Source organism: Tachysurus vachellii, chromosome 21 (genome assembly GCF_030014155.1).
Source record: "Tachysurus vachellii isolate PV-2020 chromosome 21, HZAU_Pvac_v1, whole genome shotgun sequence".
Classification (NCBI taxonomy): Eukaryota; Metazoa; Chordata; class Actinopteri; order Siluriformes; family Bagridae; genus Tachysurus; species Tachysurus vachellii.
This window is the reverse complement of record NC_083480.1, coordinates 795,089-812,035: the sequence shown is the minus strand read 5'-3', so window position 1 is coordinate 812,035 and position 16,947 is coordinate 795,089. Positions and strand designations below refer to the sequence as shown.

At 38.2% G+C, this 16,947-nt stretch overlaps 1 protein-coding gene across 1 annotated transcript; it reads right to left on the bottom strand.

The window, feature by feature from the left end:
• Positions 1-13,891: 13,891 nt before the first annotated feature.
• On the bottom strand, positions 13,892-16,727 carry evx1 (even-skipped homeobox 1). The gene is made up of 3 exons (XM_060857103.1): positions 16,379-16,727; positions 14,707-14,936; positions 13,892-14,410 (listed from the first exon to the last, which is right to left on the bottom strand). Exons 1-3 carry the CDS (start codon positions 16,725-16,727, stop codon positions 13,892-13,894), a joined length of 1,098 nt encoding a protein of 365 aa, XP_060713086.1.
• Between the last annotated feature and the right edge of the window lie 220 nt (positions 16,728-16,947).

The window sequence follows — 16,947 nt, the reverse complement described above, 5'->3', positions numbered from 1 at the left end:
GTGTGTGTGTGTGTGTGTGTGTGTGTATGTGTGTGTGTGTGTGTGTATGTGTGTGTGTGACAAATAAAATTTGATTTGATTTGATTTGAATAGAGCTGGTATCATGCTATGAAAACTGCCTGGATTAGTAAATAAATATATTTTTAATGTAATTAATTTTAGTTCCCTTGAGGCTATCAAAGAAGGAAGTTAATAGAAGAATGATTAGTTCTTTTGTCCTGAGACACACTTACTAACACACCTACTGTGGATACCAAATAATTCCTGTTCCCCCTTTCCCAAATCCAACATCTACAAAACACATGCACTTTCTGCTCACACACGTTTTCATTCAAATCACTCACACCTCTTCACAATCACCATACACTCACACATGGTGTAAAATGACTCTGATTTACAGTCATTCCCTGCAAAGTACATGCTCAGTTCTGTAGAAGTTTAATATATTACCAAGCCGTTTATCTGTTTATGCTAACCTGGTTTTGACTAGCCCTGGTACTGTACCATGCTTTGCCAATCGAATGACGATTGCTATTATGGACCAACAAGCAGCTCAATCACTGGTCCCTGCTTCCTGTTAAAATAATTTATTAAGCAATTTATCTGTTACCTGGTTTTGACTTTGCCTGATCTTGGAGCGCTGTGTTGTGGCTAGCCCTGATAGCACTGTTTGCTAATCAATTGACCATGGTCAGTTTTTTCACTCTGTTTTTACCTTTTGGTTTTGGATTGAATAAATAATAATAATAATAATAATAATACTACTACTACTACTACTACTACTACTACTACTAATAATAATAATAATAATAATAATAATAATAATAATAATAACAATAATAATAATAATAATAATAAATGTATTACCTTCTTGTAGTCTGTCACTCTTTAACCTTAGGAAAGTAACTTGTGGATTTTATATGAACAACATCTTATGTTCTGGTCTACTGTGTTGGCTGCAATGTGATAAAAAGGAAGGATTAACAGTAAACATCATACACACACACACACACACACACACACAGAGTTTATCCGATAGTGATATACACATTCTTTTGTAGAATTGCACCTCAAGAATCTATCCTCAGGTTTTATTGATTTTTGTCAAGCCTCACTCTCTCTTAGGATCAATATTGATTATTATATTTGAGGGTTTGGGGGAAGAGAGACTGCACATCACAATATTTTATTCCACATCGACATTTTTTCTGGGCAGTTAATGTTCAAAAGAGGGAATCAAAATAAAAAAATATGGGACAGGTAAAGGGAAAAGAGAATCTGTATGGTATGAGAATAAAGTCCCTTTTTCTGTCCTACATTCAAGTTGGAATTTTTTGAAGTGAACAGATACAAATAACCTACAAAAAAAAAAAAAAAAAAAAAAAAATTATATATATATATATATATATATATATATATATATATATATATATATATATATATATATATATATATATAATGTTTTTGTGTGAAGAGCTCCATCATACTGTGCCTGATGGCTACATGATTACTATTGACGGTTCAATGATGAAAGTGAATAAAAGTGATTATGATGAGTTAAGACCTTTAGTAAGGCCACTTTTCACTTACAGATTGTGTGTGTGTGTGTGTGTGTGTCTGAATTCAGGAATATGCTCACCTTTTCCTATCCCTTGTATCTCTGAGGAGTCAGGAGCACTGACTGTAAAGTGTAGTACTTTCAAGTCATTTGCATTTTGTACAATTACATTTATATTTATGTTTAAGCATGTGACAGAAAGCCTTATCCAAAGCCATGCTTTAAATTCTCTATCAATACCTAAATCATTCTATTTAACTCACTTAAAGGTGGGGTGTACTTTGTTTGAGAAATGCCAGCAAACAAAACAAAAACAAAACAAACACGTAGCCAATGAGCAGAAAGGGGCGTGTCTTGTCAATATGGGCGGAGAGAGTGTTCAGTGCGCATGTGTGACATTAGCATAAAGTTTTAACATTGACATGGAGGATAAAAATGAAAAGTGAAGAAAGGCTTACGATAAGGTAAGAAGTAGGACGTGTTAATATAGGATCAGCTTTCCAGCGCTGGAGAGAACTGAAGGAGCAGGAAGGCCTGCGATGGGAGGCTCTTTTTTCCTTCTCGATAGGTGAGTAACGTTGGTTTTGCTTTGTTACACAGAACTAATATATGCCTTTGTCCTTTACATGATTATGCTTGTGTGTCATTTTTGCTTGTTTGTTTATCTGCAATCGTATTGTTCTTCCCTTCAGCTATGATAAAGACATGTTTCTGTCCATTAGTTGCCTGGGTTACGTATGTATGTGTGGGCGGAGCTATCAATACAGGGGTGGGACCCATTTGGATTAGGGGCGTGTTTGTTTTGGTGATTTTATATGTCAACATTGGCTTTCAAACAACGGAGACCCCACCTTTAAAGACTAAGAGTACTCTCAGTGTAGAAATCTTTGCTGGGGAGATAATATAGTATGTAAAACACATTACTCATACCAATGTGCTCATTTAAGTATTTATCGATGAGGAAGGTCTTTAGTCATCTTTTAAAGACTGCCAGTGACTCAGCTGTTTGGACATCAAGGAAAAGTTTATTCCACAGAGAGCAGTTTTGAAGCATGCCGTCCTTGTACCCGAGAGATGGTGGGATTAGTCAAGTAGTGCTAGAGGACTGAAAATAACGTAAAACAGTGTAGGGTATGATGACAGCTGTGAGCTAAGTAGGTGCTCAGTTTTTGGGTCTTAGAGCATCAGTGTGTTAGAGCATCAGTGTGTTAGAGCATCAGTGTGTTAGAGCATCAGAGTGTTAGAGCATCAGTGTGTTAGAGCATCAGTGTGTTAGAGCATCAGAGTGTTAGAGCATCAGTGTGTTAGAGCATCAGTGTGTTAGGGCATCAGTGTGTTAGAGCATCAGTGTGTTAGAGCATCAGTGTGTTAGAGCATCAGTGTGTTAGGGCATCAGTGTGTTAGAGCATCAATGTGTTAGAGCATCAGAGTGTTAGAGCATCATTGTGTTAGAGCATCAGTGTGTTAGAGCATCAGAGTGTTAGAGCATCAGTGTGTTAGAGCATCAGTGTGTTAGAGCATCAGTGTGTTAGAGCATCAATGTGTTAGAGCATCAGTGTGTTAGAGCATCAGTGTGTTAGAGCATCAGTGTGTTAGAGCATCAGTGTGTTAGAGCATCAGTGTGTTAGAGCATCAATGTGTTAGAGCATCAGTGTGTTAGAGCATCAATGTGTTAGAGCATCAGTGTTTTAGAGCATCAGTGTGTTAAATATGATGCAGCAGCTACAAGAAGCCAGTAGCCAAAGTGTAGCATTAGGGTGGTGTAACAGCTGCATTCTGGATCAGTTGCACAGAACTATGTTGCTACAGAACTATGTTGCTAAATGTTGCTACATGGGTAGATCTGCTAGGGGTGTCTTCAAGGAGCAGATGTGGAGCCCATGATTCCGTGTCACCTGATATGACCGTCCCTCAAGGTGGGCAACAAACCATTGTCATGCTATGCCATGAAATCCAGAACTCTTGCTGTACTCTGGCTCTCTTGTCTGCTTTTCTGTGAGATAATAAACACAAACTATCAGAATATGTGTGTTTAAGTAGAGTCCCCTCCAAAAGTTGTGACTTCTGCTGTTGAGTGTTAAACCACTAAGAACATAGCACTGTTTATGGCAGACATCCCAAATTTAGGTAATTGTACCTATCGCTTAACATTTGGTTGTATATGCCTTGCTGGAAATATCAAGTCTATATCAATACCTTTTTCTTTAAAGCTTTTCCAGGCTTGTAGCACAGATTATTTAAGGTGTATCAGGTGACTTCTCCCTTTAGTCTTCTTTTTAGGAGGTGAACTGCTGCTCAGTTGGGTTGATGTCTGGTGATAGATTTGGCCAGTCTAAAACCCCCCACTTTTCCACCTTAGTTGCCTTGGCAGTGGGATTTGGATCATTGTCTTGCTGCATGAGAAAGTTCCTCCCAATTACATTGAATGCATTTCTCAGTATATTGTCAGATGCTGTGTTTATGCAAACCTGTGAATTCATCCTGCTGTTACCATCATCATGAGCAGGTTATGAGCAGGTTATGAGCAGGTTATGAGCAGGTCCATTCTTCCTCCACACTTAGGGTTAGTTGGTTTGTAGCTCATCTCTGTACTTATTTTGAACTCTAATCTGGTCTTTCTGAGTCGTACTGATGAGATTTCAATGCAGTTCAGTTCCAAATTTTATTTGTCTTGCACTTTTAACAATTGACAGTGTCTTAAAGCAGCTGTATAAAAATATAAAAATATGAAATAAAAATTACAGAGTTTAAATTGAATATTTATGATTTATTTATTGAGCAAGACTGAGGCAATGGTGGCAAGGAAGAACTGCCTGAGAGGATATGAGGAGGAAACCTTATCCTCATCTGGGTGACACTAGAAAAGGGGAATTATAAATAATACCCTTTCTACAGCTGTATGTAGTCAAGACGGGGTGTTTTAATCGGAGCAACATTTAAGCTTGAACATCTATGTGATTTCTGAACTCATTATAGATTTAACATAAATTTGTCCCTGCCAAAGCCATCAAATGTACATAGATGGAGAACCAAGCGCAAAACACTTTTGGTTGTTTCAAACAAAATGTAGGTGTAAATATCAGCTGAAATTCTGACCTGTCATCTAATATTCTCCTTTCTTTCTCGAACCCACACAAAAATATTGGCCTTGCACTTTAAAGACTTTCTGTGCCGGACTCTCTGTGCCGGTTCAGGGTGGGAGTGTATGTGATTTTTGTCCCCTAGTTTGAAGGTATTAAAAAGAAATGAAAAAAGGAAGCATATTTAATATTAACTTAGAATATGACTTGTATACTTATCATAAAACATCTCATGTACATTAAATAAAACTTACAAACCAAGCAACTTAGCAAAAAAAGAGAGATAGTGGTCAGGGATGATGTGACGTTTTGGCAAATGTAGCTGAAATGATCTGCTTCAGGAGCGCGAGTGCAAGATGGAGACACAGAGTGAGAGACAGACAGAGAGAGAAACCAGAGGTCACCTGATTATAGAAGAACTCGTAAAAGTTCCATTAACCTGCCTAAAGTAAAGAGCCTGTTCAGCTTAGCATTAAACAATCACCACAAACAGAACATCACCATAAAACCTTTTGTTACTCTTTGTTACTTTATCTTGTCTCTTTCTTCCATCAACAGATGGGTCTAGACTTAAAGAACATACACACAAGTAGACCTGCATGCAGAAAGCATAGCCGCAAATCTGTGTGTGTGTGTGTGTGTGTGTGTGTGTGTGTGTGTGTGTGTGTGTGACAGTGTGGGGCAGACACAGTGCTTACCTTTTTTCTTGTCTAGGTCAGAAATCAGGAAAATACAAACATTGAGTAACTTTTAAACACACCCATTAACGATGTACAGCTACAGCCACATTTCTGTCTTCTAGTTTGTCCTCTCATTCTACACTTAACACTCTATACCAAAAGGTTCATGTTTCTTTGGTTGTTATTTTATATCCAATACAAATACTGCTCCAGAGGAAATATCCTGAATGGTGTAATATTAAATAAACTGCAATACATTTTCTTGATGGCCATTTTTGTTGTTTATTCGTTTGGGGTGCAGATCCAAACAGATGAAAACGAATGTGTAGAATGTGTAGCGTATTAAATGTGAAACCATTTTCTTTTAGATAGGTTTGTTATATTCTATTCTCTTCTTTATTCAAAGTTATTTAGAAAGAATACAGTAGTATTAAAATCTCACATAATTCTAAATGTTTCCACATCCTTCATTTTAACATAGTATTTATCTTCCGTCATTATCCTTGGTCTGTACAAACACGTGAAGAATGACAATCACAACCTGATATTCCTTTAGTTTTTTCTTTCTACTGAACAAAAAGAAAATGAAATATCCAGCCTTTTTCCTCTTTGTGTCGGTATAAACAACCAAAAAATAAAAAATATGCTCATTAAACCATTCACCAGAAGACATTAACATGGTATTCATCATAAAAAGCAATCTTAGCAATTTTCCACAATTTTAAAAACAATTTAAAAATGTTTTTTCTTTTTTCCAAACAAGAAACTGTCACTTGTTTGAGGCTGTGAGTTTAAGGATGGACATAAATGCATTCGCTATTCGCTAACAATACTGTGCAGAACTCTCCAATGTAAATCACCAACATTCTTCATCAACAGTGGTTTATAGAGCAGTCTACAAGCAGATTTTTCTGGTTTGATGGCTTAAGGCTTGGACGCAGACCTTATAAAGGTTTTTTCCCTTGAGCAGACTCCATTTCATCCAAACTCTTCATTGTCTACAGTAAAAGCCTAGTTTTAATATACAACTTGGGGAAGGTGTCAGACCCATCAGGTGTTACCACTTTGTCAAGAGTTCTCTTTCTTTTTGTTAATGCTCTCCAGCATTTCCTTAGAGCCTGCCTTCCTTACCATATGAATAGACTGAGTTAACTTCTAGCAACTGACACAGAATTGTCCAAATTGCACCCTTTAGAATTGGCTCAAAATCCAGTACACAGATGTTCTCAGGTCCCATCTGCTTTTATCCATTGTGGAAAATGCCTTTAAAATACTTTTGTGACGAGATGACACAGTATTTAGGGACGGATTGTGCAGATCTTCTGGACCTGTGCCAACTGTTTTTCTCTTAATTATGAGGTTGCCTATAGCTGGACTGGCTTTTATGTCTAAAAGTGTCTACACCTTAGGTATTGTAGCTCAATGCAGAAGGAAAATCCATAGAGAGAAAAATCTAGTACCCTGATACGCTGATCACTGTGTTAGTTCACAGGGTACAGATCTTCCTGAAACACTTAAATTAGCGCTTATTTTCCCGGTTTGATTCGGTGTACTTTAACAGAGTTGTAGGTTGATGGTATCCTGAAATCTGTGTCCTAGTGAACCAGTGTTAGAGCATAAATAGATTGACAGACACTTCATTTTTGTATGTCGCTCTGGATAAGGACGTCTGCCAAATACCATAAATGTAAATGTAAATGTTCACACCCTCACCTTAGCATGCTTAGTATGTTTCACTTCCCTTCAAGAGACTGATTTAATTCCAATCATTTTTCTTCACAATCATCAACCTTTGTACTTCATCCCTTGCTTGAATATTTCTTTAAATAGATAAAGCCAATAGCAACTGAACTCCTTCGAGAAATAATGAATTCTTCCCTTAGCACTGGATATGTGGAGAAATGATTTAAGCTAGCGGTTTTCTAACCAGTTATGTTCAGACCTACATAGGAATAATATTCATGATCTGTATCAGTCAGGATTTAGGCCTCATCATAGCACAGAGACGGCACTGGTTATGAATGGTAACTGATCTGTTACTGGTCTCTGATCAGGGTTGTGTCTCTTTACTGGTGTTACTTGATCTTAGTGCAGCTTTTGCTACCATTGACCATGTTATTCTATTTGATAGGCTAGAACAGTGTTACTCATTGCGCGGCTCGCGAGCCTCCTTCGGCTCACCAAGCTTTAATATGCTGCTCGCATGGCAGTAAATAATACGATGATAGGATCATGTGGTTAAAATTTATTTTTCATTTAAATAACATTAAAAACAATCAGGGAAGCATAGAAAAATGAATGTGCTCTATTACAAATAATAATATATATTTATATATATTATTTGACTCGTTACTGACTCACTGCGTTCTGCGCAATAGCCAGTTTTTGGCGGCCTGCCAGAAGCTAGTTTGTGTTTCATGCTAGTTAAAAACTTGTGTTTACTGTACACACGGACTAAAAAATGGATCGATTTCTAATCAAACAATCCCGCTCACAAAATTAACAGCAACAAAGCAATGTGACAGTGACAAAAGAGGTAACTGATGGGGAGCATGCATCATCCGCAACTCGAGTAATTAGCGTATTGCAATATTGTACATTGTATTTAAGCAGATAAGCTATTTAAGACTGAATAACTTGGCATACTTTGCAGTGAAAGTGGCTCTTCTATTGACTTTGTCCTATCAGTGTGGCTCACATGAAAAAAATAGTGAAGACCACTGGGCTAGAACATGCTGTTGGTGTTAAAGGGACAGCTCTCTCCTGGATCAGGTCTTATTTGACGGATCAATATCAGTTTGTAGTTCTAAATGGTGACCACTCTAAACAAACTAAGGTAATGTTCGGTGTTCCACAAGGTTCTGATTTTCCACGCCTACTTCGATCAAAAGGTGCCGGATATTTGTTGGTACCTCAAGTACTACAGTTTCCAGCAGGGGGCAGAGCTTTTTCTCACAGAGCCCCACAGTCATGGAACAGACTTCCAATTAGTGTTCAGGACTCAGACACAGTCTCAGTGTTTAATTCCAGGATAAAAACACATTTGTTTAGTTTAGATTTTTATGAATAGCTTTTCTTAGGTAAAGGAGCAGATCTGGAGGGTTCATGGTCATGGAGTGTTTGGTGAACTGGGATGTCTAGATGTTGTCTCCTTACCACCTTCACAAGTTCACCCAGGTTTTCAGACTGTGGAGTGGTGGGACGCTTTACATCCCAGGAAGCTCTCATGTCTGTGTCAGCTTCTGACGCTCTTTTAGATATGATGTCAAAGCTAGTCTTACCGGAGTCCCTGTCTGCACTTTTCACATAATGTACGTTTCCTTTAACTATCACATAATCAGAATGTTGCCTGGCTGAATGTTAGGCAAGCATTAACCATATGGAGAGAGGATGTGTCAGTACTGGTGACAAGAACATGCGTATGCACCTGAGTCAGTGAGTGTTCAAGTCAAGAGACTTTTATTATCATTTCAACAATATCTAGCTAGTGCAGATCCAAGTGAAATGAAGCAGTGTTCCTCCAGGAGCCTGGTGCTGCACGGAGCTACAGAAAACAACACAGAACTAAAATCTAAGTACTATAAAGGGCATGTGGGCAAATGTGTGGTGCACGATTTCTTCATTAGCATCGCTAACCTTATTAGCCATCATTCACCAGCAGTTTCTGTAAAATTAATTAATTCCATAGACACAATTTTCTGAAGATTATTTAATTGTGTACAATAATATTCTGTCTGTTTATTAGAGCCATAGAGCTCTAAACTCTAAACTATCAGTGGCAGAGACTCTTAAACAAACCACAGCACAGAACACACTCTTTTACACACCACTGCCTCACTGTAGAATTCACAATGCCTCGTTTTATTGAGAGCTTTAAAGGAGTATTTGTACAGGCAGAGTACTACTAAAATAACATATAATGAATTATGTAGAAATCAGGCTTTGTGTAATGTCTATCGCTTTGTGCACTTGTCATTACATTAGAAATGGTATCCTGTGTGTTACTGTTGTGCTTCACTGTTGTGTTACTAGCATTAGAACAGTTATTCTAGTCTTCAGACACGGATCAATCTTTGAGGGAGTTGATCAAAAGCTCCGTCCAACACAGGACTTCATCTGCAGTAGTATCGTGTTGGTTGTGGTTGACAGCATGCCCAGTTCTAACCTGTTATGTTAGGGTGTGAAACGCCTGACTTCACACACACAAGCATACAACAAGAAGAAAAATGAATATATACAAAACAAAAACCATACACATAATATAAACGTATGCTAAATGCCTTTGCTAGCATGCTATCTAAGTTAGCGCATCATGTTAAGCAGCTCTAGGTTTCAGGATGCTCATTTTTGACCTCATCGGTTGTGCAAAAGCTGGATACCTACAGTACCTGTGTACGTCTGTACAATCATATTTATCTTAAATTTACACTGAAAATTAAAGCTGTAAATGTATCACAAGATCCTCAATAAAAAAACCTCAGCTAGAAAAGCCTATTAAGTGTTAGACATTCATCCTGCAAAATACACCATGTTTAAAACAATACACACTTACACTACTCGCAGATTCTGTTCACAAAATGTGCTCTTTTTACCAGTGATGTTGCTTAGCAACCTGAGGTTAGTGTTAAGTACTTTGCTTTCTTCCAAATCTATATTTTTAAATGAAACAAAAGTGTTTTTACACATTAGATTGTACCATGTTAGATTTTGAAGGATTTTTATGAAAGCAATAAGCCACCCAAGGACATGTTACTGTGAGTTTATCACGGTTAAGCGTAGACAGTGCATCATATATTATAAACTGTGTTCTGTCAACAAAAATGCCAGTATGTGTTGATTAAACATTTCATAAATGTTGTATAGACATAATTCTTGGACTAAATACATTACGCCATCTTCAAATAAACACTAGTAGTGGTACACTTCTAGTGGGTGGTAGTTGGGGCTGTTGAGTACTGGTCTATGATACTGGTGTTGACAACCAGGATGCGGTGAGTGGAAAAGCTCAAATGTTGGGCCTGGGCTCCTGGGCCTGAGGAGTCGGCATTAGGCAGAAATGGAGCTCCAAATTCAGTCCTAAATGCCCAAGTTAACCTGAAACCACTAAACACAAATACAATTTATTATCAAAATAATTTGAACATTTTTCTATTAGCATTCTTGTTTGCATTTTATGTTGAAATCCTTCTTTGTTTGACTGAAAACTAGATAACAACCAGTTACATGATACAACTTTATCTGTGTATCACTCACCATTTCTGAAAATCCACTGTAGAGTTTTTTTAGACAGATAATCTGTGTTTGGCTATTGTATGTGTGTGTGTGTGTGTGTGTGTGTGTGTGTGTGTGTGTGTGTGTGTGTGTGTGAGTTTGTGTGAGAGCGAGAGAGAGAGAGAGAGAGAGAGAGAGGTTATGTTCTTGCATGGGTAAACTGCAGCCATTACCGAAACAGAACCGTCTGCACTTGGGAAGTGACTGATCGCTCGATAGCTCCAGACAACAAGACCAACATGTGCCACGTTAGAAACATTCTAATGCGCTCTTCAGTAGCTTTCGAACGAATGCAGATGTGCGCCTCCGCAATCAATGGTGCCTGACAACGAGTCAGTGAAAATCGAGCATTTTAGTCGACTTTGGAGATGTTTCTTGCTAACAAAGCCACAGAGCTCATTATATTTCACTAGATCAATTTCTTATATCCAGATGACCAGTTTTTGGAGGACTGGAGCCCGGTGGCCTCAATGTAAACAAATGCTTGTGTACCAGTACTCAGTAGCTACACACCACTACTATATAATGTGTCTTCTTACTTCTAACGTTCTTACAAAACCCTTGTAACGTAACGTAACCAAACAGAAGAACCGGCTCACCATATCAGCTTGCTCTAATCCTGAATATTGATCTGGAACCTTCTCATTTTCCACTGAAGAAACTGCTTGGGATGTTTATCTTTTGGCACCTGTCAATGCTTTGTTTTTTTTACTTGCTTGGACCACGTTGTTGTCTGCAGTGCACCATAAATAATGTTGATCCTTCAGAAGAATGACTCCGTGCTCCGAGCGACTAATTTTAGAAGACCTCTGTTTTCTGAGCGCCGTTAAAATACACTCTGCTGCGCGTTTGTGCATTAATTTCCCATTCTTCATCGTTAGACATTGAATTCACGCTTTGTGGGCCTCGTCATAAATTAGAAACCTAAACTAGCTTTTAAATTGCATAGGCGTTAAATGCCTTAAAGGGTAGATGGACAGCACCGTCTCCGCCTTCACTGTAGCTCCAAATGTGTAGCTTAAAGAACAGGTAATGGAAAATGCTCTCACTGGCCCCTGTTAATGGTAGAAATAGCAGAAAACACTCATCTTTGCTAGGGGTTTGTTTGCATTTGTAATGTCCTGCTTTTTTATTTTAAATAGATATATTTTTGTGCTAGGCTAGCAATTCTCCATCTTTTGTGTTTCCATATTGACATATACCAAAGAGAGTTCAGCTCTCTTTCTTCATTTTATCTTGTCATTTTTATTTGGCCGATTACTGAAGATGAAGGAATATTCTGCTTCCTTGACAATGCAAGGTGTTCCAAGTAAATGGAATTCCATGATTTCATTTTCAATACAGTTATTTCAGTTATTCTGTTAAATGTGCTCGGTCACAGCTAGACGATGCACGCTTAATAAAGCCATCAATCTTGCACTTAGCGTTGGCCTTTTTGGCACAGGTCGCACTGGGACACATCTACACACGGGTTAATACCTGATTTATTGACAAGCGTGCGTAAAAGCCATAGGACGCCCTTTCCCTATTTTACACACGGGTGCTCACAGTGCAGGCCCCTGCAGATATTTAAAATCAAGTGAAATAATGACATTAAAAACTATATGTAATATTATTTTGTTAGTCATAATTACATTTATACACGTTTACATACTTACAGCTTACCTTAGTTGTCCCCTGGTAAGCAACTTCTGAGCTGATGTAGGTTCATCTCTGAGGTTGTTTCTTCTTGTGTTCTGATGCTGATGAAGGGATGTTCATGGATTTGCGTCTTCCAGAACCACAATTCTACGCTATCATAAGACAGAGCAAATCTACCTAATTTACATACGCGGATCGGTGTGATGGATGGATCATCGGTCTTACTGCCCCTCTGGATCTCAGCCAGGAGGCTCATCCCAATCTTTATATTGTCAGCGCACGAGGGCAAATATTACTAGGAACAACATAAGCGTCAAAAACATTTTCCTGAAACTGAAAATAGAACTTCTTCGGAATAACACAGTAACACAAAGGCATCACATGTTACAAATAAAAAAATATTTGAGATAAACTTTGGCCCATAATATACCATTGGTTTAATGTATACAAGCATAATTTCATTCTAATTAAATATTGTTATTATTATTATTATTATTATTATTATTATTATTATTATTATATGTCTATTCAGTGCACTCCAAATTAATGTTGTACTGATTTTATTGACCTTTTAACACTGAAATTGTTTATATACTGTATGTAATTGTCTATAATTACATGTTTCGAACAGTGCAGCTCGGTTTGGTGTAACTGAAACGTAAGGAAATGGTTAAATGTTTAACTTTTGGAATGATTTGAATGTATTCAGACATTTTTTGTTCAAAACACAGTTTTATTATGAATTTCAGGACAAGAATGACAACCAAGAGATTTCCAGAGGCTGAATGTCACATGACCATAGAACCAATTCTTCTCTTTTTGTTTGTTCATTGTTCTTTAAGAGCATATATCGGTTTTATTCTTCATGTTGACATGAAATGAGAGAAAATAACACACACACACACACACACACACACACACACACACACACACACACACACACGTACGAGAGGCAAATAGATATTTTAAAATAATTTCACTTGATATATACTAGATCTATTTTGTTTTAAACATGTATTTCATATGAATGAGAAAGAAGAAACGAAAAAAATAGGGGAAAAATGAGGTGTTTGAAAGCTCCTTGAGTGACAGGCATTTCAGCCGTAGTTGTGTGTATCTGATATGTTCATTTAATCTCTTGAACACCTACTCCAACATCGCCCAGCATCTTTCCCGTTCGTTCCCTGGAGCCATTACAAATATGTGAATTCCACCATAAATAACTCTGTACTTTATTCGCGCTCAGCGTCTTCACACACACACACACACACACACACACACACACACACACACACACACACACACACACACACACACACACACTTCATTAAAAAAAGAAAAGAAATAAAAAGAAAGCATAGAATATCGCATGTGGGTTAATTTAATTATGTTATACAAAAAAATGTTAAATTAGAATAACTTTTCCTTCAATCTCTCCGGTCTGGAGACCCAAACGTTTTTAAGTGAAACTACATGGAGCATTCTGTAAAATATTTTATTGTATTAAACGTGTATTTCATTACGCATAGCTTCGTGAATGGAAAATGTACACGTTAACAATGTTTTCCTTGACTGTCGGAGTTTGGAGAGTTCGGGTCGTTCATGCGTTACAGATCTATGCATTAATAGAAAAAAAAGGTCCGTGACTGTTTTCATGTGTCTTATCTGGTCAACGGTACTTGCTCCCTCTGATCAACAGAAACAGACGGTGACTTGCTGAGAAAGGCCGGCGAGAACATAAGGAATGTATCATCTCTGCTGGTGGACGAGCATGTGATGTCTGCGTTTGTCTGCGTCCTCTGAGCAGTCCCGTTTGATTGACAAGCAAGACACGAGCACGCGCTCCCGGGACCCAGGACGTGACCTGCGCTTGCGTACAGCGACGGGTGTCGAAACGCGCAAAGCAGCTCGGGACGCGGATATGGATGAGAAAGAAGCCTGAAAGTGTCCAGTGAGCGCAAAGGGTTAGCAAACGCAGGAGCTGAAGCTCCTGTTCCTGAACCCCCTGCCATACCACCCAGGGGGGAGTAGTAGGCCACAGGGAGATGGGAAGAAAACGAATACGGCAGGTTCCCCGTGTGGCTCACCATGTAGCTGTAAAATGCTGGGTCGGCTGGGTGAGGCCAAGTCATAGCCAGCCGTTGTCTTTTGTCCTTCATACGCCGGTTCTGGAACCAGACCTGAAATGGAAAGCACATCCATTAGGTGATGACTTCTTCTGTAAGTATGTTATAACAGTGACATTGAGTGGGCTACTACATGTGATGGATGCCTTCTATATTTCTATAGTAATATACAAATATAGAATTATTCTGCAATTTCAACAAATTAAACATCCTAAATTGATCATTAATGCACGGCACTCATATTCATTTTGGTGAATTAATCTCGCTTAATATTTCATTAATATTTACCAATAATGTTATTTAATAGCAGAGTTGTTATTTTTCAGATGATGGCCTCTTATTACTTCTACCTTGATTGTAGTTTCAGGCAGATTTAAGGCGGCTGCCAGTTCACATCTGCGTGGACGGGACACGTAATTCTCCCTGTAAAATTCCTTTTCAAGTCGAGCTATCTGCTCCCTGGTGAAAGCTGTGCGGTAGCGTCGCATCTGATCCGAGCCGTATGAGAGGCCCCCGGGGCATGTGTTCACCTTCACGTCATCTACTGTGCTCTCTGTGCTGGGACTCGGAGACTCGCGTCCTGTACAAATCATATGCTGATGCTAGTGAGCCGGATATTAACAGGAAACTTTAACTGGCACATAATATTTAGCAGTCTCACTCTTAACATAAAAAGATCATTAAAACGCGAAACAGAATGAAAACAACGTACTTGAGCTTGTTTTGTGTAGCTTATTGATGCTGATGATTAATGATAATAACAACAACAACATTAACATTATTATTAATAAAACATAATAATAATAATAATAATAATAATAATAATAATAATTTTCCCATCATCACAATTCACTGCACAAAATAAATCTGATTAATGGTCTGGTTTATTTAATGATAACAGAAATAAATATATCAGTATAATTAATAGACTTAAAAAAATTAAATATATATTTATAATATATTATATATAATTTATATTGAATTTTGACCTTTGTTTACAATACTACTGCAGTGATTAGTGAGTTGTGAATATGTTACGCATCTTAAAGTGTCCCCACACAATTGTCTGTGCCGCTTTGTCTTAATAGAACAAAAATAATCAGTGGCATTTACTTACTTGCCACTTTATTAGGACACATGCACACCTGCAACAATTCCAGTGCACAAAGTCATGCAGATGGAGGGCAAGAGCTTCATGACCAGCATGGTTTGAGCTGACCACATTGTGTATTATCTTGACACCTATTATTAAACTTTAGAAAATTGGAAAAGCAACACCTGAAAATCTTTCACTGTATGAATACATCAATTCAATCGGCCAGGTGTCAACAGTTCAAACTGCTGGTGGTGAAACAGTCATGTGGAGAATACGTTTTACACACTGGGCCCTATGATAACAAGCAATACAACAGTATCGTTTGAATGTCCAAGCCATGTGAGTATTATCGCTCATCACAAAACCTCTGTATGGTGATGATTGACCCTACTAATAATGGCTAATTTAACGATGTTAATTTTCATGTCACATCAAAGGTACTCTCAAACCGTTTCCATGAACAATATGGTGTGTTACCAAAAATGTTTTTTCTAATAAAATTGCCGGTGAGTATGTAGGACTGTATGTATGTATGTATGTATGTATGTATGTATGTATGTATGTATGTATGCATGTATATATGTATGTGTATGTATATATGTATGTATATATGTATGTATGTATATATGTATGTGTATGTATATACTGTATGTATGTATGTATGTATGTATGTATGTATATATGCATGTGTATGTATATATGTATGTATATATATATATGTATGTATGTATATATGTATGTGTATGTATATATGTATGTATAATTTCTAATGGACACCAGTTTCCGCACACTGCGATAGAATACGCTGTATGTCAACACCGAAAGCACGCAGTAGGTCACGTTAATTAATCTACTTTAATCGTAACTTCCCCAGTACATCTCGTTCTATTCATTTAAAGCAAAGCATCATAACGACAGTTCTTTACCTTGTGCATTGTGATAATCCATGCGTTCAGGGGTGCAACTCGCATCAGTTCCGTCATAGAAGTCTGATTCCGCCTCGGAGCTGCTCGCTTCTCTCTTCGGGAGATCTGGGAGCTCTTGCTTCTGCGCACACGGCTTACTTGTGTGTCTCATTTCCTTGAAAGTGCCGCTCTGCGCATCCTCCCTCGTCTGGTGTACTCGGTCCCGTGAATAAGGAAAACAGTCCGGGATAGTGCCGTTTCGGCGAGACGCCTTATCTTGATGGTCGTCAGAAACTTCGGAGAAATTACAGCCCAGTGTGCCAGTGTGACCACCCTCGGTCCTCATTAACCCGTCCTTTCTACTATCCATATCCTATTCTCACAATTCAAACGAAATACACACGAACCGTTTTACAGACGAAAAGCAGTGAGACAAGCGATCGCACGAGCTGTGTGTGGTGCGGCGCGAGCTCTGGGCTGGATCACCATTGCCCTCCCTCTTCTGTGGAAATGTCATTCTTAATAGGGCAAAGCGTCATAATAGAAAGCTCAGTGACGCCACACATCGATTTGACATGAATAAACAGATG

Excerpts from the sequence above, each read along its gene's own strand:
- evx1 (XM_060857103.1), bottom strand. The coding sequence starts at position 16,727 with ATGGATAGTAGAAAGGACGGGTTAATGAGGACCGAGGGTGGTCACACT. Across the intron at positions 14,937-16,378 it reads GGATTATCACAATGCACAAG|GACGCGAGTCTCCGAGTCCC; the intron begins GTAAAGAACTGT and ends TGATTTGTACAG. Across the intron at positions 14,411-14,706 it reads TGCCTGAAACTACAATCAAG|GTCTGGTTCCAGAACCGGCG; the intron begins GTAGAAGTAATA and ends TTTCCATTTCAG.